General features: G+C 38.4%; 2 protein-coding genes and 1 long non-coding RNA gene across 12 annotated transcripts; all 3 read right to left on the reverse strand.

Moving 5' to 3' along the window:
* Positions 1-318: 318 nt before the first annotated feature.
* On the reverse strand, positions 319-15,937 carry LOC102783976 (immunoglobulin lambda-1 light chain-like). Of its 4 annotated transcripts, none has more exons than XM_087840331.1 (4): positions 15,850-15,937; positions 4,933-5,260; positions 1,532-1,566; positions 319-830 (listed from the first exon to the last, which is right to left on the reverse strand). In XM_087840331.1, the coding sequence occupies exons 1-4, from the start codon at positions 15,935-15,937 to the stop codon at positions 508-510; spliced, it is 774 nt and encodes a 257-aa protein (XP_087696457.1). In that variant the 3' UTR covers positions 319-507. The 4 variants fall into 4 exon arrangements, with proteins under 4 accessions (XP_087696457.1, XP_087696460.1, XP_087696459.1 ...); XM_087840334.1 differs by lacking the exon at positions 15,850-15,937 and adding an exon at positions 5,351-5,390 and having other exon boundaries at positions 4,945-5,260; XM_087840333.1 differs by lacking the exon at positions 15,850-15,937 and adding an exon at positions 5,351-5,390 and having other exon boundaries at positions 1,532-1,569; positions 4,942-5,260.
* On the reverse strand, positions 10,864-12,492 carry LOC148102970 (uncharacterized). The gene is made up of 3 exons (XR_015719017.1): positions 12,392-12,492; positions 11,148-11,240; positions 10,864-11,057 (listed from the first exon to the last, which is right to left on the reverse strand). It is a non-coding gene; the product is annotated as an uncharacterized LOC148102970 (long non-coding RNA).
* A 2,014-nt stretch (positions 15,938-17,951) lies between the features above and the next one.
* On the reverse strand, positions 17,952-27,099 carry LOC118454211 (immunoglobulin lambda-1 light chain-like). Of its 7 annotated transcripts, XM_087839845.1 has the most exons (5): positions 27,045-27,084; positions 26,640-26,950; positions 19,749-19,759; positions 19,151-19,185; positions 17,952-18,468 (listed from the first exon to the last, which is right to left on the reverse strand). In XM_087839845.1, exons 1-5 carry the CDS (start codon positions 27,082-27,084, stop codon positions 18,146-18,148), a joined length of 720 nt encoding a protein of 239 aa, XP_087695971.1. In that variant the 3' UTR covers positions 17,952-18,145. The 7 variants fall into 7 exon arrangements, with proteins under 7 accessions (XP_087695971.1, XP_087695973.1, XP_087695974.1 ...); XM_087839847.1 differs by lacking the exon at positions 19,749-19,759 and having other exon boundaries at positions 26,617-26,950; positions 27,045-27,099; XM_087839848.1 differs by lacking the exon at positions 19,749-19,759 and having other exon boundaries at positions 19,151-19,189; positions 26,639-26,950; positions 27,045-27,090.
* Positions 27,100-27,636: the final 537 nt, after the last annotated feature.

Consider the following 27,636-nt stretch of genomic DNA (forward strand, 5'->3'; position numbering starts at 1 on the left):
TGATGCTTCACTAACCGAGAGTGAAGATACATTTGCAAATCTACAACCAACATTTTAAACCAGTGACACTTACCTTCTCTCTTACTCGTGAAGAAATATTAAATGATGCTCTCTAGTGTTCAAATATTACTTAGTCTGTATGTCAGAATATACTTATGTTTAAACTATGGGAGCAATACAACTGAAAATTTTGTGCTTATGAGTGTTGTTTTCCTCGGTGTGCCCCTCTCTAAAATGTAACAGTTCATTTCAATCACCTTAAATTTATGTTAGTGCAAAACAGTGGTGCAATTTCCCATTTATTCACAAGAAAACACATTTTTAAATCAATGCTTTTATTAATTTATTGCAAAACATGAATTCCTGAAAATACTTGTTAAAAACCAGCAAATGAATACATGACTTAAACCTTTTGCATTATTCTGATTTTTAACATGTAAAGACTGTAATGAGCAAACAGCACAAGCAGTAAAGAAGCAGATTTTAAAAGCACATTCTGGTCCTCGACTATTCAGTGGGACATTCTGACTTCTTGATGGTTTTCTCTGAAGTCTGTGAGCCCAAAGACACTTTACATGTATAAACCTTATCCATGTTCCAGTCTGATGTCTGGATGGTCAGAGAGCTGCTGATTTGGTAAGTCTGGTCTGGTCTCTGAACAGCAGTGCTGGTAGAGATCCCACTGCTCACTGGACTCCCAGCAGCCAACCAGCTCACATCTGCAAAAGGCACAGACTGACTGGACAGACAGACCAGAGAAGCTGTGTTGGACTGGAGCTCAGCACTGGATGGAGGGAAGACTGTCAGGACAGGAGGAGGGAGGCTGGAGCCTGAAAATACATGAAAGACGTTCAGAAAACAAAAAAAGCTAAATTAAAGGAAAGAAAGAAATTGAAAATGAAGTCATAAAACCAGAAGAAATCAAGAAGAGTCAATATGGAATAAACATAACATTTGTTATAAAGTTAGAAGAAAACAAAACTATTGTACAATACCAAAATATATAGATCCAGCATATTGTTTGAATTTCTTTTTATATCTTTACCAAATAAAATATGATTAGTTACTGTTTAACTTTGCATGTAAGATATATTTGATTTAATTCTACACGTTTCTGCATAACATGTCAGCTAATGTGGGTAATTTTCTTTCACGTCAAAGAAAAGTGTACAGCCAGGTTCTAATCACTTCAAAGTAATTTTAAACTTTAGTAACACTGTTAACTACTTTTGAAGAAAGAGAAAACGGGCCTATGTATGTTTTTGAATTTCCAACCTAAACATAAATTAAAAGCAATAAGAACAGAAAAACAACATATTTCACACCATTGTAAGAGAACTGGTTTGACACCATTTCACATTTTTTAAACATAAGCAATTCATGTCTCCTGTATATGAGACAACCTGAAACTATTTCAGATTGTACAAAATTGTAAAAAATGATGCTGAACAAGAAACATATTGAATTAAGTAGTAATCAGCAGATTTTCGCAAAATCTCTGTTGTTTCAGGATCAGTTAAAAAGTACTTACTTGTCACAATCAGCGTGGTGCCTTGTCCAAATACCACAGTGATTCAGTTTGTATACATGGCTGTACAAAAACCTCCTGACTGTCACTGATGAGGGGAGAGGAACTGAAACATCCTGTAGAGACCAACTTTCACTGTCAACATCTCATTCACTTCATCTGTTTGTATTTTATAACTGTGTCTCTCTCTGTGTAGTCGTGTTTATTCCTTCATGTCACTTGTTTTGTGCACGATTTAATAAAGTCCTCATTATTGGTCAGAATTAATCAAAGCTGTACTGTCTCTCAATAAGATTTTGGCCACAGTCTGCTTCACTATGAACCAGCTTTCTTGGGACAGTCTTCCCATGTCTAACAGGAACTCACTGCAGAGACTCCTGTCTCTGAATGATTGATAATAGACTTGAAATCAATGTTTGGTCAGGATTTAGATATTAATCTGTCTGAGGAGAATCCTGCTGAAATTGCAGTTGAGCTGTAAGAATGATGAAATCTCAGAACTGAGGAGAAGAACCAGGAACCTGTTTGTACCAGCCGACATAAAAACTTTCAGCTTTCAGCATTTGAGCAGAACCTCTTGTCTGGAAGAAATTGTTAGGAGGTTGGTTACTTGGGTCAACACTTTTGCTGAATCCCCACCTCTCAGAAAATACAAACAGGTTAAATAATTTTATTTAATGTTTTTTGTCTTTTGTACAGGCTATAAAATGAAGTAGACATGTTCTAACATATAGGATCCACCATGTTAGAGCAGATAAAAGAGAGCAAATGGTCGCATAGTGTTTGACAACCATGTCTTACAAAGAAATCAAAAGTTGTCCTAACATTTCTTCATTTCCATTTTTATAAATGTGTTTCTGATTAATCCAAATTACGTTTCTTTAAATTTTCTCAATCTAGAAGCTCTAATCAGAGTTTAGTGTAGCCTTAATTTTAATAGCTGCATCTTATTAATGTTCCTATTAAGTATTAAGCGTTAAACAAAGTGTAACAGTGATCAGATTTGTGTAATCTAAATACTATTACATTTACTCTAGCTATTTTTAATAATGAAGGTTAAAAATACATATATATTTTAAATTAGATAGCCGTTGTTTAATAACGGGTTATTTGAAGGTTATATGTTACCTAGAGTTTTCTTGATGGGACTGTCTTCAAGTAAAAGATTCAAAGAAAGCAAAAATATCCATCCATCCATCCATCCCCCGCGACCCCCCCGCGACCCTGAAAAGGATAAGCGGAAGCGAATGGATGGATGGAGAAAGCAAAAATAATGCTGAGGAATTTTTTTCCCACAATGTAGATAACTGTGATATGGAATCATCAGCAGAGTCATCCCATGTCTGACAGTAATGCACTGCTCCTGTTTATGCCCACTTGATATTTAAGTGATAATCAATAATTCATGAGGATGTAGAGTTGAATCTGTCTGAATCTTGTTTCAAAGCTGTGTGAGCTCTCAGAATAGTGAAATCTTAAAGCAAACCGAGGAAACCCTCCAGGAACTTGTTTATAGCAGCTAACAGAATTCCTATCATCTCTCTCAATGTTGCAGTTGACAACAGCTTGTTGACCTGAAGAAACTGTGTGGACAGCAGCCGTCTGGGTCAACGCTATCACTGCATCAACATCTGCCAGTCACTTTCTTAATTCCTCATCCTCTTCTGTAGAGCTAGCTCTATTCTGAACCTGAAGACACCTGCACTCCTTCCAGCCTACTTTGACTCTTGAGCATAAATGCTATAAATGAACCAAATGCAACAATTCTGTTTTGAAAAAGTTAGGAGTAGAAAGTAGATATATTTGTGTTAAAAAGTACAGCTCTGGGGATAGAGGTTCGGAAGCCAAGTAAGCTGCCATAATGACTTTGACAAATGCTGCAGCTCGTCTTCTGACACGAACCAATAGACGTGAACACATTTCCCCGGTACTTGCCTATCATCACCGGCTCGCTGTTCACTTCAAACTTGATTTAAAAATTTTTATTGTTGACTTACAAAGCCCTGAATTGACAGGCTACAGCCTTGTGTGCCCTCTAGATCTTGTCGATCAAATGATCTTTTGCTTTTAACCATACCAAGGTCGAGGCTGGTTCACAGAGGCGATCGAGCGTTTGGGGTTGTAACGCCTAAACTGTGAAATTATCTACACAGTTTAGGCATGTAGATTATATCTACACCCCTGGTTTTAGATGTGTCCATGATCCAATACGGCTGATTCAAATTGCTAAATGACCCCCTCAGCATGTCTTGAAGTTCTCCAGAGGCCTGGTAATGAACTAATCATTTGATTCAAGTGTGTTGACCCAGGGTGATATCTAAAACCTGCAGGACACTGGCCCTCGAGGACTGGAGTTGCCTACCCTTGATCTACCCTTACGCATCAGACAGGCTCCTGCTGTCAATCCTTTTGAATCTCATGTTAAAACACTTTTGTATTCACTGGCTTTTAATACATTAAGAGAGATATTTGACATTTGTTTGGTATTAATAATAAAGTAATATTATAAGTTATTTGGTACTAGTTATTTTATATTTTTATACAGCACTTTAGTCAACATTGCTGTTGTTGTAATTAAATGTGCTATATGAATAAAAAAAAAAACGAAACTAATGTTTAGACCATCTAACATAATTCAACCATTTCTCTGTGTTGCAGCTGAGAACACCTTCTTTACCTAGAGTGGACAGCAGGTATCTGAATAAACACTAACACTGCATTAGCATCTGCCAACAAACACAGAAAGAACATGTGTGAAATGTTTTTCTCCAAAAAGATGGGCTATGAAACAGATGAGAAGAACATCTTACATTTTAGAGAAGTGATGAGAGAGCAGACAGTCCCCAGCATGTTGTCAGTGTGACGTGTAAACATCCTTTACAATTCAGCTGAGGTGTGAAAAGAATTGTAGTGAGCAATTAAATTTGATCTGTTGCTTGCAACAGATCAAATTTAATTTTGCTGCATTTTCACTTCATATGAAACATTGTGCAACTTTAACAGCATCTATTTAGGTTGATTAATTTGATTTACTACAGCTAGAATGTTACAGTTATCAGAATTTTATCACATTGCTGTTATTTAAAAACACGTACATCATGGTGTACATATATGTGATAACTTGTGTTGTTGGTGGTCGTCATATTCTTTGATATTTTATATACTTTCAGTGATGATTGCTAAAATATATCAAAAAGAGTAATTCTGTGTTTATAAAAACACGCTCTAGAGTTGGTGGGTTTTCATTGATGAACATTAAAATGAATAAAAAATAACAATAAACACACTATTTGAAGGTGGTGGGTTTACACTGGCTTTGTTGAATGGGTGTTTTGTCAGCATGTGAAAAAAAGAGCATCAAAAAGCAGAAGTAACAGTGGGGAGGTTTTTGTTACAGTGTAAATCACTGTGATACAGCATTATTGTTGTCCCATGTCTTACAGTAATAGACTGCAGAGTCTCCCTCCTCCACATTGTTGATGATCAAACGATAATCTGATGTTGACTGATGAGTGGATGTGAATTTTGGGGAAGAGAACCCAGAGCCATAGCTTGGAGAACCCCAGCTATGATACATTTTCAGCACATACTGAGGAACTCCTCCTGGAATCTGTTTATACCACCAAGCAGCATTAGTAACAGTCCCCAGGTTACAGTCCATGGTGGCTGTATCTCCTTTCCTCACTGATAAAACAGGAGGTTTCTGTGTCACCACCGTCACACCACTCACACCTGCAAACAACAAGAAGACATGGAGTCAAGACAAACACACTGACATATGAATCCAACAAATAACCACTAATCTGAAATAGGATTCCATACATGTTAGAGCAGTGATGAGAGCACAGAGAGTCACCAGCATGTTGTCAGTGTGCGCTCAGAATGGACTTGTAACTTGGAACGAGATTTCAACGCTTCTTTAGGATGAGGAGATGAGGTGTAAACCATTTAATATACCACTGAATCTCGAAGAGGCCGATAGGAGGAGGAGCTTTAGTTTGTGCTCCTCCTCCTGCATAGTTTGTGATACTTTTAGGTAAATTATCTTCAGTGGAGGGTAATTCTGTTTTTGGTTTTATAATTATTGGTGATAGTGATGTCTCCCTCTTCTCCCTTAAAATTGTGGTCCTGACATATATTGTAATAAATTTCTTCCTTCTCCAGTCCTTCAGATGCAGTATTGGTGCTATAAAGATTATTTATAGATGTGGTATGTTAGTATGTTTGGACAAAAACTCGGTACAAAAAGCTTTTTGATCTGGGGAACAAAAATATTGTCAATTTGACTCCCTGCCGGTGGCTGATGTCCTCAGACGTTGGTGTGTTGGTGGTTCTTGGTGTCTGGGGCTGGGCGCTCATGTATGTACCGACTCACTCCTGGTGGCCGATTGGCAGGGCCTGGCGCCTGTGGCCCGGCTGGGCCCCTTCCGGGGGTGGGGTGCCCTCAGGCCTCTGGCCTCTGGGCCTGAGGCTCGGTCCTCTCTGGCACAGCTGGCTTTGGTGGTCCTCCTTGGGTCCTCGTACTGTGGGGCCTCTGGACGTCTGGGGCCGTCTGGGGCTTCATGCCCTGGGGGACGGGTCTATGGCTCCCCACATTCCTTAGCAGACCGTTACATGGAGAAACTTTTTGAATACAAGTGTGCTGATCCACACAGGTGTACACACAGGTCTACACACAGGTGTACACACGGGTGTACACACGGGTGTTCACAGACACAAACTACATCTTTCTTGGCTGCTACCTCAAAGCACATTGTGCGCTGTTGATCTTGCGTACTGCACAATAACATGTAATACTTAGTATGTACTGTTATCTACTGTTAGCTAGTTTATTGTGATGGTGTTGTATTTATTATGTTGCTCTTTTTTTGTTTGTTTTCTGTTCTGTTTTTTTTTTATCTCCATCTCTACTGTTAACTTTATCATTTTATATTTAATTGTACTCTCATTTTCTCTCACGTTCGCTTGGTGGTTTCTGAGCACTAGTAATAACCATTTAGAAAATAGGATTAGATCATTCTGAACAACATTCAAGTGATGTTAACAGAAATGCACCTAGAAGAGAAGAGATATGAAAGCTCCTGAAGACACTGGGTATAGAGAAAATCACAGGAAAGTTTCAATAAAAAAAAGCTTCCATTCACAGGTCAGATATTTCAAATATTGATTATTCGATTAGAAAAAGCATTATGAATGTGTTTCTGATTAATACACATTAAATTTAAAAGAAGATTATCTCACTATGATCTATAGTCACTATAACATTGTTTTTGATTAGCTGCATATTAATGAGACACTCTTTTGTCACAGCTGCTCTTCCAAATTTCCTTTTCAAGCATGTTTCAAGGTTGTTCTACTGGACTGAGATCTGGTTACTGCAGTCATTCGAGTTCAGTGTTTTTCAGTCTTCTGTTATTTAATTTTGGTGAAACAGTGCAAATTATAGCCCCAGCTTCCTGTTCCTAGCTGACAGGTGTAGTCTTCTTTTCCTGTAGCCCATCAGATCAAGGTCAGATGTGTTGTGCTTTCAAAAGATACTCTTCTGCATAGCTTGCTTGTATTGAGAGGTGATTTGAGTTTCTTTTACATTTCTATCAGCTCAAAGTAATAAGGTATTTTCACCAAAGAACTGCTGTTCACTGGATGTTTTCTCATTTCAGTATTATATATCTATATCTATCTATCTATCTATCTATCTATCTATCTACACTCTCAGAAATAGGGGTACCAAAGTGTACCAAAAAGGGTACAAATGCTTGTCGCTGGGGGTGTTCCTTTTTGTGGGACATTTCTGTACCCTTTAGGCTTGGTACATTTTTGTACCTTATGAAGTTGTACCATCTGAAGTACAATCATGTACTTTCCTAAGACATAAATGTACCTTCAAACTATAGTACAGAAATGTTCCCTTGAAAAGGGTACAATAGGGTACCTATGAGGGTACCCCCCCAGCGACAACCTATTTCGTACCTAAAGAGACAAAAATGTACCCCCAATAGTCCAAAATATTTGGTTATTTAACCATTTATTTTCGATAAAAGAATCACATCAAAGCATTTAAACAACCACAGGAATACATCCTTGATTACATTCGTATATTGCCATAGGACATGTCAAGAAAAATACATTCATTTAAAAAAAGTAAACAATCACAAAAAGACATTAAACACCTGAACACAATGTTTTGACGGATCACAGAGATGGCATGTACTTAAAAAAAAAAAACTGTGCACACAAATGTTTTGCTCTACTTCATCAAGCCAGAATATATATATATATATACATACAGTGGGGCAAAAAAGTATTTAGTCAGCCACCGATTGTGCAAGTTCCCCCACTTAAAATGATGACAGAGGTCAGTAATTTGCACCAGAGGTACACTTCAACTGTGAGAGACAGAATGTGAAAAAAAAAAATCCATGAATTCACATGGTAGGATTTGTAAAGAATTTATTCGTAAATCAGGGTGGAAAATAAGTATTTGGTCAATAACAAAAATACAACTCAATACTTTGTAACATAACCTTTGTTGGCAATAACAGAGGTCAAACGTTTACTATAGGTCTTTACCAGGTTTGCACACACAGTAGCTGGTATTTTGGCCCATTCCTCCATGCAGATCTTCTCAAGAGCAGTGATGTTTTGGGGCTGTCGCCGAGCAACACGGACTTTCAACTCCCGCCACAGATTTTCTATGGGGTTGAGGTCTGGAGACTGGCTAGGCCACTCCAGGACTTTCAAATGCTTCTTACGGAGCCACTCCTTTGTTGCCCGGGCGGTGTGTTTTGGATCATTGTCATGTTGGAAGACCCAGCCTCGTTTCATCTTCAAAGTTCTCACTGATGGAAGGAGGTTTTGGCTCAAAATCTCACGATACTTGGCCCCATTCATTCTGTCCTTAACACGGATCAGTCGTCCTGTCCCCTTGGCAGAAAAACAGCCCCATAGCATGATGTTTCCACCCCCATGCTTCACAGTAGGTATGGTGTTCTTGGGATGCAACTCAGTATTCTTCTTCCTCCAAACACGACGAGTTGAGTTTATACCAAAAAGTTCTACTTTGGTTTCATCTGACCACATGACATTCTCCCAATCCTCTGCTGTATCATCCATGTGCTCTCTGGCAAACTTCAGACGGGCCTGGACATGCACTGGCTTCAGCAGCGGAACACGTCTGGCACTGCGGGATTTGATTCCCTGCCGTTGTAGTGTGTTACTGATGGTGACCTTTGTTACTTTGGTCCCAGCTCTCTGCAGGTCATTCACCAGGTCCCCCCGTGTGGTTCTGGGATCTTTGCTCACCGTTCTCATGATCATTTTGACCCCACGGGATGAGATCTTGCGTGGAGCCCCAGATCGAGGGAGATTATCAGTGGTCTTGTATGTCTTCCATTTTCTGATGATTGCTCCCACAGTTGATTTTTTCACACAAAGCTGCTTGCCTATTGTAGATTCACTCTTCCCAGTCTGGTGCAGGTCTACAATTCTTTTCCTGGTGTCCTTCGAAAGCTCTTTGGTCTTGGCCATGGCGGAGTTTGGAGTCTGACTGGTTGAGGCTGTGGACAGGTGTCTTTTATACAGATGATGAGGTCAAACAGGTGCCATTCATACAGGTAACGAGTGGGGGACAGAAAAGCTTCTTACAGAAGACGTTACAGGTCTGTGAGAGCCAGGGATTTTCCTTGTTTGAGGTGACCAAATACTTATTTTCCACCCTGATTTACGAATAAATTCTTTACAAATCCTACCATGTGAATTCATGGATTTTTTTTTCACATTCTGTCTCTCACAGTTGAAGTGTACCTCTGGTGCAAATTACTGACCTCTGTCATCATTTTAAGTGGGGGAACTTGCACAATCGGTGGCTGACTAAATACTTTTTTGCCCCACTGTATATGCCATATATATAGACAAAGTGGAAAATGTGCTTGCAATCACGTCACACAGAATACCTCAAGGACACAAACAGCCTATCATAAACTAAATAGGTGTCTAGAGCTTGAAAGTCTAATTCATTTCCTGGATTGAACAGGATCCAGTCATTGTCAACTGCCACTTGGTAAGCATGGAAATGACATTCATAAAGTGCAAGGAAGTACCAGTTTCCCACACAATACCCAACAAGTATCAACATTCAAAATATACTTGATTTTAAAGAATATAGGTATGGCTTCAGTGTGCGCATGGCCAACTACAAAAACATCCTCAAGTTCATATTTGACACTGCTGACAGATATAGCAGACAGACGCTGAAGCACTTTATCCTGAAAATGCACATCTGTAAAACTTTTGTTCATTTCCAGAGCATTCTGTAAGTCACCTGGCAGAGATGAAAATGGCACACTGACACTTGTGCTGAGTGAATGTTCAAAGTCAACAAGCAACCTATCTGAAGAAAACTCCCAGCACTGACAGCAAATGAATTGTCACAAAATTTACTATTTGTATGAGGCCAAATTAGCACCTGTAATGTCTTCAGCCAGTGCATTCTCTCTTGCCTCCATGTAGACCTTCTTCAGTGGCAAATCCTTGGTCATTTGAAGAACATTTTGAAGAACAGCAGTGAAGTTTTCGCTAAAGCGGCGACAGGTGTTGTCTTGGCAGGGATGCATTAAATCAACCTCATCACACAACTGGAAATGAAAAGAGCAGAATAGACAAAAGAATGACATTTTACATTGAGGATTTAAACTTTTGACATGTTTAAAGACACAGACTGGAGATAAATGTAAAGTGCTTTAACCCTTGAACAAAAATTCTAAAGATAATGAACAGATTGATTAATCAGTTAGTACAGAAAAAAATAATCAGATTTAGAGACAAAAAAATCATTAGCTGTTTCCCCAATCATCTTAACAATTCTTACCCCTGCAGATGTCCCCAGGAATGGATATCTCTTTAATAGGTCCACAGTACACATTCCTTCAGCTACCTCTCGACGTCTCCATGCAAAGGTTTTTGTCATGCGGTCTTTCACCAGTGCTGTGTCAGGATGTAGCTTCTTGTGCTGATCATTTAGCACCTTGATATGAGCATCAATGAAGGCTGCATCTTCCCCCACAAAGCACAAATCCTTTGTCAAAGCAGATATCAGTATTATCATAAGTAAAATCTGATAAGTTAATGTTACTCGAAATGCAGTAATTTGTACACCAAATGCTTTGGAAAAAAATGCAATAATGTTGAATAGGAATTGCAAGTTGAGCAGACTTTTGTTAAATCAACTGTGAAGTTCCTTTTTCTATGTTAATGTTATCTGTTAACATGTTTCTTTCAATTAATGTTTACTTTTAGCTTTACAGTGAACATAATAAGACTACATATGTTACCTTAGCTCTTAGAGGCTGAGGGTGTGAGGACTTACGAGAGAGGGCTTCAGTCTCTTCAGATAGGAGCTGCTGGATTCCTCTGTGGTCCGATGTTTCTGCGTGCGTCCAAACTTTTCTTTAACCCGGTTCACTTCTTCGTTGCTGATTAGGGGAGCCCGTTCTGCTTTGAACTTTCTCTTGAGTTGGCCGTGCCAGGTGTCCTAGTTGTTTCAAATGTATATAAGTAGTTAATTATGCTTACTTTATATTAATATAATCTATAAAAGAAACAAAAAAGGAGAGGTACTCACATAACCATTTCCGTGTACATCTCTTAAGAAAGGATACTTCACAATCTTTGATGGGCTTTGATGACCTGGATGTAGTCTGAGTGGGTTGGGTACCTGTTTCAAACATAAGAAAAACAACCCACAGCACACTGATTACTCTTATCCTTTCCTGGGGGCTTTTATGTTCTTCAATTCTTCTAATCATATTGTTATTACTGTAAATAGTATGTTATAGACCAATGTCAAATCAATGTAGCTAAAGTTGATTTTAATTTTAGAAAAAATGGGCATGGACAAACAGCCACACCTCTCCCAAACTTCATTAATTAATTGACTGCAGTCCTGAATTATTAATTTACTCTTGAGCAAATTCGAAAATGAACACTTTGGATATCATAGTCCAGACAAGGTCTGGAGACACAGGATGTATGGTTTTACCACTATTGCCAGTTCATTGGAACCATGTGTCACGCCAGACTCGAACGCTGGTCTCCAGATTGGGAGGCAGATGGGCTAACCATTTGTTCTCTGCCTCTCGCACAACAGCAATATTAATATTAAGAAATTAATGTAATTATTCAGAAAGGAACCCTTACATTGTGTACTGTGACAGCATTTCATAAAGAGTCCCAATTATTTTGTTTCGGTACTTCTGTTCTTTCTGGACTGGTTCTTTGAGATCCAAGCGACTCTGCGGGAGAATAGAATCCTAGGCTATCTTGTCTGTTTTTGCTGCCCACAATTTGCCTCCTTGATTTTGTTTATTTGAAATTATAAATCGATCCCTGATCGAGCAGCTAGCTGGCATCACAGGTGTTTGCAGACACTGTCCCTGTGCAGAGCTTACAGCTCTCATATTCGAAAATCCCACTAAGTAGGTGGAATGGTACAAATGTGTACCTTCCATTGTTTAAAATCCCTTTGAGCAGGAAACAAGTTAGATGCAATATATTTGGCTTAGAAAACGATTTTGTTAATAGCTATATTTACATACTAGCATGTTTTGAGAAATTATTGATTTTTTTACATTATTGTACACGGTTAGTCACTATTTATTGATAAAACACTCGAATACGGCGGCCAGACAGACGTTGAACATTCCACCAACAGTCTAAATAGTCCACATTTGTACCTTTCTTTGTTTAAAACTTAGCTAACTGCTAGCTTTCACCCATTTTAAATCTAGCTCTTCGGACTTTTGCTAACTCCACTGTAAAATTACACGTTGTAATTTTTATAAAAACACAAAATCACACCCGACTTACCTCAAAACCTTTGCGCCTCGTCGTCTGACACATCAATGCCTTCTTCCATCAACTTTTTGAGGGGCTCCTCCGTCGATAACCCCTGAGAGTCATTTTCTGCGTCAACGCTAGTCGGCGCGGAGGCGGAGCACTTATCGCTGCTGGTTTTTCAGCCTTTGGGATTAATGCGCATTGCGAACTTGACACATGAAAATACAACATTGTGGTATTAATGCGCAGTTGTTTAGAAACCGTTATGCTGTCTTGGCGAACTATATTTGTAACTTACAAAATGTAGTTACCGTAACATAAAAATCTGCTTGACATTTTAACTTCCAAAGAACCTCGGTTTAACTTGATGTTGCAAATTCCATAAAAACCTCACAATTAATGAACAATTCTAGGATGTAGTAAAAGCGAAAAAGTAAATGGCCAAACATAACAGTAAAATGATTTCACGTTTTTGAAGGCTACAACCAAGATTTAAAACATTAAAAATTATAACTGGAACTTAATGAAATGGAAATGGACCAGTTTTTTTTAACATCATTTGGTTGTGCCTGCATGTCATTGTGTGTGTGTGGGTTTTTTTTAATATAATTTAACATAACTTACACAAAGGTAGGTTACAGATATTCTTTGCATCATAGGATAATTTACAGAGGAGAGGACCAACAGATTTGATTATACCATGTAGCTTTTATGAGCACACTCACATCTCATATGAATTTTACAATTAACCAGGCCCATCCAGATTTTCCCATGCTGACCCATTACCACATTCTGCCACTGTCACTGCAGTACAGGTCAAAATGGTACAGATTTGTACTTTATATCAAATTGAACCTTTAAAGGGGCATTTCTGGACTTTTAAAGACCAGTATTGTACTTTTAAGGGAACATTTAAAAATAATGTACCTATAGGTACAAAAATGTTCTTCTCTCGTACCTCTATTTCTGAGAGTGTATCTATCTATCTATCTATCTATCTATCTATCTATCTATCTATCTATCTATCTATCTATCTATATAGATATACATAAAATACTCACACCAGCTCAGCAGACATGAATAATTATGCCACGTTCAATCATCATTCTTCCTTATTCTGATCCTCTGTTAGAACTCCAGCTGGCTGTCTTGATAATGCCTGCATGACTAAATGCTTTGAGTTGCTGCTGATGTGAAATGCTGGTTATTTGGTTTAGAGTGACAAGCAGTGGAACAGGCATAGCTAATAAAGTGGTTGCTGAATGTATGCACTTTAGTCAACTATAAAGTAGTTGGTGCTATATTCTCAGATTGTATATAGTTTGATTTAAGCAATAAAAGGAGCAATCCAGTATTTAATAACACACTATTTGAAGGTTGTGGGTTTCACTGAGTTGTCCTGATTAATCTGTAACCTGAATGTGAAAGAGTCTAAAAAACCTTTGTTAAACAAATTAGCGAAATGACTGAACTGCAATATCAAGAGGATTTTTGTAGTCATCATCTGTCTGCTCAATCATGTCTACACCCACCTGCACCAGCCAGCGAGTACTATGAGGGTCATTTTTTTGACTTTTCCAGTGCTTTCAACACCATCAGGCCGACCCTCCTGGGTGATAAGCTGACAGCGATGCATGTGGATGCTTCTCTGGTGTCCTGGATTGTTGATTACCTGACAGAAAGACCACAATATGTGTGTCTCCCATAGTGTGTGTCTGACAAGGTAATCAGCAACACAGGGGCACCACAAGGGACTGTCCTCTCCCCCTTCCTCTTTACCCTCTACACCACAGATTTCAGCCACTGCACAGAGACCTGCCATCTTCAGAAGTTTTCTGATAACTCTGCAGTGGTTGGATGCATCAGCAGGGATGATGAGACCAAGTACCGGGCTGTGGTCGACTCATTTGTCAAGTGGTGTGAACAGAATCATCTGCAGCTCAACGTGGCAAAGACCAAGGGATTGGTTGTGGACTTAAGGAAGACCAGGAAACACTTGACCCCTGTTTCAATCAAGGGGGTCAATGCTGACATTGTGGATGACTAAAAATACCTCGGTGTATACATTGACAATAAACTGGACTGGGCTAAAAACACCACAGCACTTTACAGGAAGGGCCAGAGTCGACTCTATTTTCGGAGGCAGCTGAGGTCCTTAAACATCTGTCGGACAATGCTCAGGATTTTCTACGAGTCTGTTGTGGCCAGTGCTATCCTCTATGCTGTTGCATGCTGGGGCAGCAGGTGGAGGGTTGCTGATGATAACAGACTCAATAAACTGATCTGCAAGGCCAGCAGTGTTGTGGGGATGAAGCTGGACTCTCTTAGGGTCGTGATGGAGAGATGTTGTCCAAGATCATGACAATATTGGATAATTCCTCCCATCCACTCCATGACATGCTGGCTAGCTACAGGAGCATGTTCAGTGAGAGACTGAGATTACCAAAAAGCACCACTGAACAACAGAGGAAATCACTCCTGCCTATAGTATATTTGTTTGTATTTCATTGGTTACTTTCCTTTCTTCTTAATCATCCATCAATTTTGATTGTTTATATATACTTTTTTCACTACTACTACGACTACTGCTATTATTATTATTATTTTAAACAAAAAGTGAGTAGTTTTCTGCTACCATTCAAGGGAGCTAGGACTGACCAAATTATATTAACTAAAACATTTTAGGTGTAAACTGTTACATTCATTTCGGTATGTCTGTGTTTTATTCCACACTATTCCAAGCTGTGGTGTCACTTAGTTTGTTTTTCTTTCTATGTCTTCCCTAATGTCTCTCCGTGTTTCACAGTAGCACATTCCTGAGTCTCCTGCTTTTAACTGTTAATTAACATCTGCTTGTCCACACTGAAAAACTGTGTGCATACTGAAGAGCTCCATCAGAGATTCTTCTCTAATCTCTTAATTTTGCAGCTAGCAAAAAAAAAAAAAAAAAAAAAAAAACACTATTTGAAGGTGGTGGGATTACACTGAGTTTGTTGGATGTGTCTTTTATAAAAACAAAAAGCATCAAAAAGCAGAAGTATTAGTGGGGAGGTTTTTGTCACAGTGTAAATCACTGTGATACGTACTCATCAACAGAGCTGTCATATGTCTGACAGTAATAGACTGCAGAGTCTCCCTCCTCCACATTGTTGATGATCAAACGATAATCTGATCTTGACTGATGAGTGGATGTGAATTTTGGCGAGGAAAACCCAGAGCCATAGGTTGGAGAACTATTGCTATGATAAAAATACAGCACATACTGAGGAACTCCTCCTGGAATCTGTTTGTACCAACGAGCAGCACTGCTAGTAACAGTCCCCAGGTTACAGTCCATGGTGGCTGTCTCTCCTTTTCTCACTGATAGAAGAGGTTTCTGTGTCACCACTGTCACACCACTCACACCTGCAAACAACATGAAGACATGGAGTCAAGAGAAACACAGCGACATTAGTATATATGTGTGCAATATAAGTCAAAGTGGTTACATGTTAGAGCAGTGATGAGAGCACAGAGAGTCACCAGCATGATGTCGATGTGAACTAAGAACTGAAGAAAAGGTGTTGGAGGAGCCATTTAATACAACTAACAGGAGGAGGAGCTGTGTCTCCTCCTTTCACCCTATTACATCATCACAATATTTATTTTCTTTTTTCTTCATTTATTTTTTATTAACAACATGATGTATATATTTCAATTGAAACATTAAAAAAGAAAAATGGGAAAAGTATACCAAGGCCTCCAGAAGCACAAAGGGAATAATACTGATATTAAAACAAAATGGGAAAAAGAACTAGACATACAAATATCAAAGGAGGATTGATCTTCTATGTGGGTGACACACAATGTGAAAGAACTGAAGAGAATTTACTTCGAAAAAATCAAATTTGTGTTTTTGTTACACCTTAAAAGGAATGTATAAGTTACAAAGGCAAGAGACAGTCTGGTCACATAAATGCCACCCACTCACAAAACCTCGGGAAATGTAATAAAATCATAATATTTTGGAACAATACAAGTCTAACTCAAAGAAAGAAGCCAGGCTGTGAAATCCCTGTAGATACCAATGTGCTGTATTTTGGAGTAATTAAAGAGGATGTTGTGATGAAAAAAAGATCAATACTGTATTCATGCTAAATACTGCTCATTGTTTGGTTACAAAAAATAAAATAAAAAATAAAACAAAGAACTGGAATATAAAGGGAAGTCTTTATGAGAGGATGACTTTCTTGCAAAGGTCTAAAGTAGACGCCTTTTCACAAAAGTGGAAGAAACGGATTGCCTTCATGGGTCATTGTCCTGGGTCTTGTGTTTTGTTTTCGTTTAATTATGTTCTTGTTAGATATTTATGGATACTATCTTATATTAATGTGTCATTATTCAGATCAGATCAGAATCTTTATTGTCATTGTCACAGGTACAACAAAATTAAAAATGGTCCCCGATCATCCCTAACAATATCAAAATATAAATAAAACAATAAAATTCAATAAATAAAATAAATAGAATACTTAAAGTGCTAATAACAAGTATCAGCAAACATTCACATACATTCCCACATACATGCTTCAGTCAGTGCATAGATTAATACAAGAGTGGCGTGATGAACATTTTTTTGTAGCAGTATTCAAATGTGTTATTGCAGTTGGATAAAAGCTGTGTTTGAGTCTATAAGTCCTTACACTGATTGCTCTGTACCGTCTGCCTGAGGGCAACAGTTCAAACAGGGAGTGGCCAGAATGTGAGGTATCTTTTATGATGTTTTGGGCTTTTTTTAAGACAGGTGTTGTGTAGATCTTCCAGTGTGGGGAGAGGGTAGCCAGTGATCTTTTAGGTGGTGTTAAAGATCCCTTGGAGTGCTTTCCTCTGAGCCACCGTGCAGCTATTAAAGTTAATGATGCCATGACAGTGGGAACATCTAAATAACTAACAGAATAAATACCAGAAAATGAAGAATACAGTTTATAGATAACTAAAAAATTTAAAATACTGTTTGTAAAAAAGCTACATCCGGAATGAGACAGACTTACCTACTGGTTATATATAATGGTTTAAATGTTTAAAGCAAAACAGCAAATGACAGTAGAAAGATGCAGAAAGGTTTAGTTTCATAACTGAACTCTACTTAGTGCTGCTTTACAGTATGTAAGTTATGTTTAGGCTCAAATCTAAGAGTATTCAGCTAACTGCCTCTGAATAAAATAATGGTATGAATTGAAACATTGCCAGTAAACAGCAGTTCCATTTCATTTACTTGAAGTTATAAATGAGTTACCAAGACCTGCAGGTGCATCCTGGAAGAAACAGAAGAGCAGACAGGTTATGCTTCACTAACTGAGTGTGAAGATTCATTTGCAAATCTATAACCAACATTTTAAACCAGTAACACTTGCCCTCTCTGTTACTCAGGAAGAATTATGAAATAATGCTCTCTAGTGTTCAAATATTACATAGCGTGTATTTCAGAATATATTTATGTTTTAACTATGGGAAGAAGACGTTTAAAAATGGTGTGCTTCTGAGTGTTTATTTAACACTTCATTCCAGTCATCTTACTGAACAGTGACACAATTTACTGAAAAGAAAACACTTTTTTTTTTAAATCAATGCTTTTATTAATTTAATGCATGACATGAATTCCTGAAAATACTTGTTAACAATCAGCAAATGAATACATGACTTAAACCTTTTGCTTTGTTCTGATTTCTAACATGTAAAGACTGTAATGAGCAAACAGCACAAGCAGTAAGGAAGCAGATTTTAAAAGCACATTCTGGTCCTCGACTATTCAGTGGGACATTCTGACTTCTTGATGGTTTTCTCTGAAGTCTGCGAGCCCAAAGACACTTTACATGTATAAACCTTATCCATGTTCCAGTCTGATGTCTGGATGGTCAGAGAGCTGCTGATTTGGTAAGTCTGGTCTGGTCTCTGAACAGCAGTGCTGATAGAGATCCCACTGCTCACTGGACTCCCAGCAGCCAACCAGCTCACATCTGCAAAAGGCCCAGACTGACTGGACAGACAGACCAGAGAAGCTGTGTTGGACTGAAGCTCAGCACTGGACGGAGGGAAGACTGTCAGGACAGGAGGAGAGAGGCTGGAGTCTGAAAATACATGAAGGATGTTCAGAGAAAAGAAAAAGAAAAATGAAAAGAAAGGAGATAATGAAAAAAGAAGTAATAAATTATAAAATTTGAAAAGAAACAATATTAATGTTTAAAATAATTTAAATCTGCAAAACAGTATAGAAATAACAATCCAACGCATCATTTGAATTTCTTTTTGAATTTTTCCCAAATATGACTAGTTACTATTTAACTTTTCATGTAAAATTTAATTCTAGAGCATATTTTCTGCATAACGTGTCAGCTACTGTGAGTAATTTTCTTTCATTTAAAAAAAATGAGGCCAGGTTCTAATCACATTAACATTAGTAACACTGTTAACTACTATTGAAGAAAGAGAAAACATGCCTGTGTATGTTTTTCAAATTAACCTAAATATAAATGAAAACATTATAGGAATAATAAGAGTGAACAACAACATATTTCACCTCATTTTCAGTGAACAACAGTTATATAAAAATACAAAAATTTAGTTTGACCCCTTTACACGTTTTTTTTAATATCAAATCCATGTCTCCTGTATATGAGACAACCTGAAACTATTTCATGTTGTATAAAATCATAAAAAATGATGCTGAACAAGAAACATATTGAATTAAGTAGTCATCAGCAGATTTGTGCAAAATCTCTCTTGTTTTATGATCAGTTAAAAAGCACTTACTTGTCACAATCAGCTTGGTGCCTTGTCCGAATACCACAGTGATTCAGTTTGTATACATGGCTGTACAAAAACCTCCTGACTGTCACTGATGAGGGGAGAGGAACTGAAACATCCTGTAGAGACTAACTTTCACTGTCAACATCTCATTCACTTCATCTGTTTGTATTTTATAACAATGTTAAAGTGTTTTAAATACCTGCTCTCTTTGTAGTCATGTTTATTCCTTTGTGTCACTTGTTTTGTGCAAGATTTGATGAAGTCCTCATTATTGGTCAGAATTCATCAGAGCTGTACTGTCTCTGAATAACATTTTTGCGACAGCCTTTCTTTCTGCCTTATAAATGAGTTTCTGACTAATCCAAACTAAATTTCTATAAATTCTCTTGATCTAGAAGATCGGATCTGAGTTCAGGGTAGTATCTTATTGCTTTTTGCTTTAAAATGTTAAACACACTGTAACAGGAATCAGATTTATATATTTATATATTTATATGTCAATACTATCAAATTTATTCCAGCTACTTTTAATATTGAAGGTTAAAAAATCAAAAAAATGAGCAATCCAGTGTTTAATAGCACTTTAACTGAAGGTTGTATGCAATGTTCCCTCTAATTTCCTTTTCATGTGTCTGAACGTTGATTAGCTGCATATATACGAATGTGAATCGCATTATTGGCTGGACTATGGTATACGGTGGCATCGCTGTAATCCCATACGGGAGCAGCCAGTCACTTACTGACTAACTCTGCAAAACAGAAGTGTTAAAGTTTTAATTTTAATTTCAATTCAAGTTAGATTTTTTTTGTGTGCAACGCAGATTTTTTGTGCGCAGAGACCGTACCAGCAGTGCGCAATTACGCACACGCGCAGCTTAGAGGGAACATTGGTCGTATGTTACACTGAGTCTTTTGATGGTTCTATTATTTTCATGCGAAAATCTACAGTGTAAATCGTTGTGATACCCCACTTTCAACAGAGCTGTCCAGTGTCCTACAGTAATAGACTGCAGAGTCTCCCTTTTCCACATTGTTTATGATCAAATGATAATCTGAAGTTGACTGATGAATAGATGTGAATTTTAGAGAGGCGAAACTAGAGCCATATCTTGGATCACTCCAGCCATGATACATCTTCAGCACACACTGATGAATACTGAATCTTTTTGTACAAACGAGCACCACTGAGAGTCCCAGAGGCCTGGGAGCTTGAGGGTCCTGCGCAGTATCTTAGCTTTTTAGCTGTTCCTACGACTGCGCTCTTCTGCTCTTCTGGACAGAGATCTTCGATGTTGTTCCTGGGATCTGATGGAGCCACTCGCCTAGCTTGGGAGTCACTGCACCTAGTGCTCCGATTAACACTGAGGCCACTATTACCTTCACCCTCTACATCTTCTCTAGCTCTTCTCTTTGGCATTTCTCAAGCTTCTCGTGTTCTGTTGGAGTGATTTGGTTAAATGTTGTCATTGTTGTGCTTAAATTTGTAAACCTTGTCTTAAACAGCATGTTTAGATATTCTTCTGTTCTCCTCCCTGGCCTGTTGAATGGTGGGGAGGCTGTAATGTTTAACTGCAGGCAAATTCCATGTGAGATTATGGTGTCCTTATCTGGTAAAGGATGTTCACTCCCGGCCATTTAGGGGCTCGCCTATGCTTGTATATGGTGAACCATTAAAGTTAAGTCATATACGGGTGAGGGGAGATGACCTTTGGATAACTAGGAAATGTGGTTAAACAGTTGTAAGCATATATTGTGTGGCAGGAAGTCATGTATACAGAGACACATACTAGGGGTGCAACGATACTCGTATCAATATTGAACCGTTCGATACAGTGCTTTCGGTTCGGTAGGCATATGTATCGAACAATACAAAATTTTTAATTTATTTTATCAACTTTCCTTCTGACGATGCTGTCTGTGTTGAGCGCTCAGTGGATCTGCGCTCAACAGTGCAGCCTAGGCGGAGTAGTCAAACCAGATTCACTGAGAGCAGGGCAAGCTAGCTAGACAGAAGTTAAGCTCTCCTTGCAACATGGCAAATTGAACCTCCCCCACCCTAATTCAGATCTGGTGTTTGGAACTATTTTGGTTTTCGATCCTGAAGGTAAGCACGTCATGGACTAAAGTAAAACAGTATGTCAGATGTGCCACACAATGCTCAATTATATTGGTGGGAACTAGTGCATTAGCGCAGTTTGCTCGTTAACGTGTTGGCCGTCCAGCCTCACGCACGGGGCGATCCGCGGTAGCTCGTTAACGGAGATTTGCGTGTTGTGGCGTTAACGTCATTTCAACGAGCTTAACGCTGACAGCACTAGTGGGAACACAACGAATATGACTGCACATTTACGCTGACATCATCCTAGTGCAAAGACAAGTGGAAGCAGACAAAAACAACAAGCACGCATGCTACAAACTTTACCTGAGTCATTTAGACAGCCGTTAGCACGTGATTCTCCTTATGGGGACCTGATATGTTTAATATGCTGCTGAGAATATAGCCCAGAAGAAGCGTATAGTGTAGCTTTTATTTTGGAAAGAGCCATTTCTCTGTAATAAACTCTCTTTTCCAAAGATGAGTGATTTCTCGATCAGATAGATTTATTTTTTTATTACTTTGTTGTTTCAGCAACATTAAATTTAAAAACTGTACTTTTGAGTTAAAATATATATTTATAATTTTAATAAATGACAAATTAAAAAAAGCATGAACATTTTTTTGTATCGAAAAAATATCGAACCATGACACCAAAGTATCGAACCGAACCGTGAATTTTGTGTTTCGTTGCACCCCTAACACATACACATATGCGCACACACACAGGCATATACACTCATTCACATGCTCGCACATGCACACACACACACAGTGCCTTAGGTTTTATGGCACTCCACAGGGGTTTTACGGTGGATGTTCCTTCTTTCTGTTGTTGCTGTCATTCGCTGCTGTCAACCGCTACATCGATTTCTATGGCCGTCTTCTTCTGTTTGTCTACCACCACTATGTCTGGTTGGTTAGCCATCGTGTGTGTGTGTGTGTGTGTGTGTGTGTGTGTGTGTGTGTGTATTTGTGATCAAAAACTCAGCTACTCAAAAAAAATTGGATTTATGTCAAAATCTTATTCATTTCAAATAAGCTGAATGTTTATAGTTTATTGTGCTTTTGTTAGCATTAGTTTATTTGTAAAATAAACTAATGCCAACTGTTAGTTTTTGCAAATAAAATAACTTTTAGTTTTTGTAATTTCTATTTGCAGATAGCCTTTGGACCAGCTAATAGAGCAGGAAAATACAAGAAATATATTTTTAACATAACTGCTGTGTACTGTAAACAGTCGCTTTCAAACACATTCACAGATCATTACGTTGTGGTTTATGAGCACTAGTGCTGATCATTTAAACAAGTAAAATACTTAAAATGCATTCAAGTATTATTGACAGAATTGCAGTGTGCAGAAAAGTAAATACTGTATATTTTCTTCCCATGAGTATTATGTCAGTCAGTTTGATCGTCATCATTTTACAAATGATAGAAAAATATATACCATAATAATACAATAACTACAATAAATAACACCATGTTCTTAAAAATGGTTGTAAAAGAACCAAACATTTATTACTAGTGTCCTTATCCTCACCCTTCTACATTTTCCTTCTGCCTTAAAAATATGTTTCTGAATAATCAAAACTAAATGTAAATGAAGATGGTCTAGAAGCTCTAAACTAGCTTCAGTATAGCTTTATATATTTTTTTAAACTGCATGTTAATTACACTTTATTTTAAATGATAAGTTAAACTGCTGTTGGACAGTTAGACCTGTGAGTAGTGTCTATAAAATTTATGTTATTAAAAATAGCTTGCAGCAACATATAATACTATATGTTGGATAGTTTGGTTTATGTGATCTGTTCGGGCTGATGTGAGTAAATCAGATGTACATATTTGAGTGCCTTCCTCTTTATGCCTTTAATAATAAAGATTAAAAAGGATTTAAAAATGGAGGATTTAGTGTTTAATAACACATTACAGGGTTTGTTTGTTTTTTGATGGGTCTTTTTTTTTTTGCATGTGAATGTTTCTCAAAAAGCAGAAATAATAATGAGGAGGTTTTTGTCACTGTCTAAGTCACTGTGGTACAGCTGCACTGACAGAGTCATCCCATGTCTGACAGTAATACACTGCAGAGTCTCCTGTCTCTGCTCGCTTGATAATGAACTGGTAATCAATGTTTGATGAGGATTTAGAGTTGAATCTGTCTGAGGAGAATCCTGTTCCAAAGCTGAGTGAGCTGCTAGAATGGAGAAATCTTAGAACATACTGAGGAACCATTCCAGGAACTTGTTTATACCAGTTAACATAATTCCCATCATATCTCTCTATGTTGCAGTTGAGAACAACTTCTTGATCTGGAGAAACTGTGTGGACAGCAGGTGTTTGGGTCAACACGATCACTGCATCAACATCTGCCAGGAAACACAAAAACAAACCCAGAAGTTTAAAGTTTAGCTCTAAATATGGACTAAAAAATGGAATAAGAAGAAGATCTTACACGTTAGAGCAGTAATGAGAGTGCAGAAGGTCCACAGCATGTTGTCAGTGTGAGGCGTAAATGACCTTTACTGTTTAGAGATGTGAGTAGGAGAAGAGAGCTGGAGCTTATAAAGAGGAGAGGCAAACTAAAAGAGGAGGAGATTCAAGAAAACTACTTTCACTCATAGATTAAATGATTCATGAGCAGTTTCACATTGTTGTTCACTTTGTTTCACATGTTTCTGATTCATATTCATCATTCATGCTCAAGTGTGTCATAAAATAATATTCTTGAAAAAGTTGTTGTAGCTGTTGGTGTGGCTCTCATTTTGGCCTTCTGTTGCTTTAGCCCATCTGCTTCAAGGTCAGATGTACTGTGCTTCCAAAGATGCTCTTTTGCATACCGTGTTTTGAAACATTGCACCAAGAACTGCTGCTCGCTGGATATTTTCTCATTTGAGTCCTCCATCCCTGTAAACCCTAGAGATAGAATAGAATAGAATAGAATAGAATTCAACTTTATTGTCATTGCACATGCACAGGTACAGGGCAACGAAATGCAGTTTGCATCCATCCAGAAGTGCTTTAGTGATATAGATATATTACAATATATATTAGCAATAATATAGATATGTGAGTATATTACAGAAATGGGTCTATTATGGTATGTTATAATGTACACGGTATGAAGTATGTTAGGAATATTCTATAACTATAAGTATGTACAGGCTGTAGTGAGTACAAGCTATGTACAGCTATGTACAGGCTATGAACAGGATATAAATATGAAAATAAGAAAATAAAAAAAACTATACAGAAATCTGAGATATACAGTTATACAGAAATGTGAACTATGCAAGTTATAAACAGTTGTAGGATTGTAGGATTAAAAATTATCGTATGATTATTTACACAGAACTATACAGTAGTGCAGTTAAGATAAGTGAGATATGTGGATAATTTCTACAGAGGCTATATAAAGTGCTAGTGATTGTGAATGGTGGTTCAGTCCATGTTATTATTGTGTGTTTGAGGGTACGGTTGTCCATTGTGTGTGTGTAGGTGGTTGTGGGTGTGTGTATGTCCAGTCCATGAGTTTAACGTGGGTCAGATGTCAGGAGGCAGAGTTCAGGAGTCTGACAGCTGTGGGGAAGAAGCTGTTCCGGTACCTGGTGGTCTTAGTCCGGAGGCTCCTGTAGCGCCTCCCAGAGGGCAGGAGGGTGAAGAGTCCATGTGATGGGTGACTGGGGTCTTTGATGATTTTCCCAGCCCTTTTCAGACACCGCTTCCTGTAGATGTCCTTTATGGCAGGAAGTGGTGCTCCGGCGATGCGCTGGGCAGTTTTCACGACCCTCTGCAACGCCTTCCGGTCCGAGGCAGAGCAGTTCCCATACCAGACTGTTATACAGTTGGTCAGGATGCTCTCGATGGTACAGCGATAGAAGTTCACCAGGATGTCTGAGGACAGGTGGTTTTTCCTCAGAGTCCTCAAGAAGAAGAGGCGCTGGTGAGCCTTCTTGACCAGCTTGGAGCAGTTGGTCGTCCAGATGAGATCCTCGGAGATGTGGACTCCCAGGAACTTGAAGCTGCTCACACGCTCCACAGCCGTCCCCTTAATGTGGATGGGTGGATGTGGGTCAGCATTCCTCCTGTAGTCCACGATGAGCTCCTTGGTCTTCTCTGTGTTAAGCAGCAGGTTGTTTCTGTCGCACCACTCAGCCAGACGATCCACCTCCTCCCTGTAGGCGGCCTCATCGTTGTCACTGATGAGGCCAATCACCGTGGTGTCATCTGCAAACTTAATGATGGTGTTGGAACCATCAGCAGGTCTGCAGTCGTGGGTGAAGAGGGAGTAGAGGAAAGGGCTCATCACACAGCCTTGTGGTACACCGGTGTTCATTGTGATTGTAGATGAGCAGTGGTTATCCAGCCGGACATGTTGGGGGCGGTTGGTCAGGAAGTCCAGTAACCATTTGCAGATGAGGGGACTGATGCCCAGGTCTGTCAGTTTTCTGATGAGTTGTGAGGGGTGGATTGTATTGAATGCTGAACTGAAGTCTATAAACAGCATTCTGGCGTATGTGTTGTTGTTGTCCAGGTGTGAGAGGACAGAGTGCAGTGCGATGGAGACTGCATCCTCTGTGCTCCTGTTCTGGCGGTATGCGAATTGGTGGGGGTCCAGGGTGGGGGGGAGACAGGATTTGAAGTGTGCTAGATGGTTGTGCACAAAAAATCCTGGTGCATCAACCGTGTCTGAAATACTCACAGCAGCCTGTCTAACATCAATAACCATCTCACGTTTAGACGTCTTTCTTCTTTATTCTGATAATCGGTTTGAACTTCTGCAGTCTGTCTTGACCATATCTAGATATGTGCTTTGCTAGCTTCAAGTTGGTAGATATTAGATATTTGGATCACTATAATAAACACTGGAACAGGTGTCCCTAATAAAGTGGTTGTTGAATTTATGTAGCGTGACTGTACTGGACTATACATTAGTTGGTGCCATGTTCTCAGTTTTTTTTTAATATTTTCCTTGCCTGTTCTCTGATCTAGAGTTTCACGAGTATCAATTTACTTTTCTCCATTACATTAGTTATGTAAAGTTTCCAAAAATTCCTTCACATTTCATTTTATTTCTGAAAAATGTTTGCACAATTAGACCTGCATTAATCCAGAACTGTTTCCAAAGTTAGTAATGTTTTGAGGATTTTTTTTTTTTTTTTTTTGATGACTCTGTCTTTATAGGGTGGTGAAAGGTTTACATTTATTCGTTATCATGTTTTTTTGGAACTGATGGAAAAGTGCTATGACTTTTCTGCTTTGAGAAAACTGCAACACATTATTGTGGGTTTACACTGAGTTGCTTGATCTCTCATCATGATGTGGAAAAGTTTCAAAAAACAGAAGTGAGGAGGTTTTCTGTCACAGTGTAATTCACTGTGATACGAACTCATCAACAGAGTTGTCATATGTCTGACAGTAATAGACTGCAGAGTCTCCCTCCTCCACATTGTTGATGATCAAACGATAATCTGATGTTGACTGATGAGTGGATGTGAATTTTGGCGAGGAGAACCCAGAGCCATAGGTTGGAGAACTATCGCTATGATGAAAATCCAGCACATACTGAGGAACTAATCCTGGAATCTGTTTGTACCAATAGACATAGTTATCAACAGTCCCCAGGTTACAGTCCATGGTGGCTGTCTCTCCTTTCCTCACTGATAAAACGGGAGGTTTCTGTGTCAGCACCGTCACACCACTCACACCTGCAAACAACAAGAAGACATAAAGTCAAGAGTAACACACTGACAAATGAATATAAAATGGGGTTTAAGCTATACTGTAAGTAATACTCTTTACATGTTAGACAAGTGATGATTGCACAGAGAGTCACCAGCATGTTTTCAGTGTGGGCTAAGTATGCAGTGGAGAGATGGTGGTGGAGAAGTTATTTAATACAGCTAACAGGAGGCGGAGCTTTTTTCTTTTCTTTTTTTTTTGTCTTGCCTGTATTATTAGTACTATTACTATTATTGGTGCTGGAGATGTTTTGTGCTTGTCTGCTTAAGGCAGGCAAGATCATACATTTTTTCTATGTATTTGTTTGTTTGTTTCTTACATTGGAATGTTTACATTCTCCACGTCCTAAATGAAACAGGATTATGCTTGGTTATATTTGATCCTTTTTTTGTGCTTTATTCAGAATTTTCAATTATATTTAAAATTTTTGAAGCAATGTAAAGTAGACAATTTCTGCTTTAGCGCTATTCTCTGACATCAAAATGTATGGTTTCCACAAAAATGTAATCATCTAAATATTTAAAAATGAGATGAAACTGTAAGATGAAAGAGAAATCTGCACACCTGCAGCCATTTCAACAGGAAGAGATTGTTAGAAAGAATGAGCACAATTAATAGATGAAGAGAATTTAGATGGTGGTATTTGTGGGAG

Source organism: Neolamprologus brichardi, chromosome 4, assembly GCF_056152115.1.
Source record: "Neolamprologus brichardi isolate AB-2024 chromosome 4, ASM5615211v1, whole genome shotgun sequence".
In the NCBI taxonomy this organism is placed as follows: Eukaryota; Metazoa; Chordata; class Actinopteri; order Cichliformes; family Cichlidae; genus Neolamprologus; species Neolamprologus brichardi.

Bases quoted from the DNA above. Each gene is read 5' to 3' on its own strand.
- LOC102783976 (XM_087840331.1), bottom strand. From the start codon at position 15,937: ATGGCTCCTCCAACACCTTTTCTTCAGTTCTTAGTTCACATCGACATC. The intron at 5,261-15,849 runs GTAACCACTTTG...TGTTGTTTGCAG, and splicing joins TCTCATCACTGCTCTAACAT to GTGTGAGTGGTGTGACGGTG. The intron at 831-1,531 runs GTAAGTACTTTT...ATGTATTTTCAG, and splicing joins CACCACGCTGATTGTGACAA to GCTCCAGCCTCCCTCCTCCT.
- LOC118454211 (XM_087839847.1), bottom strand. From the start codon at position 27,084: ATGCTGGTGACTCTCTGTGCAATCATCACTTGTCTAACAT. The intron at 26,951-27,044 runs GTAAAGAGTATT...TGTTGTTTGCAG, and splicing joins AATCATCACTTGTCTAACAT to GTGTGAGTGGTGTGACGGTG. The intron at 19,186-26,616 runs AATTACACTGTG...CTGAATCACTGT, and splicing joins GATGAGTTCGTATCACAGTG to GGTATTCGGACAAGGCACCA.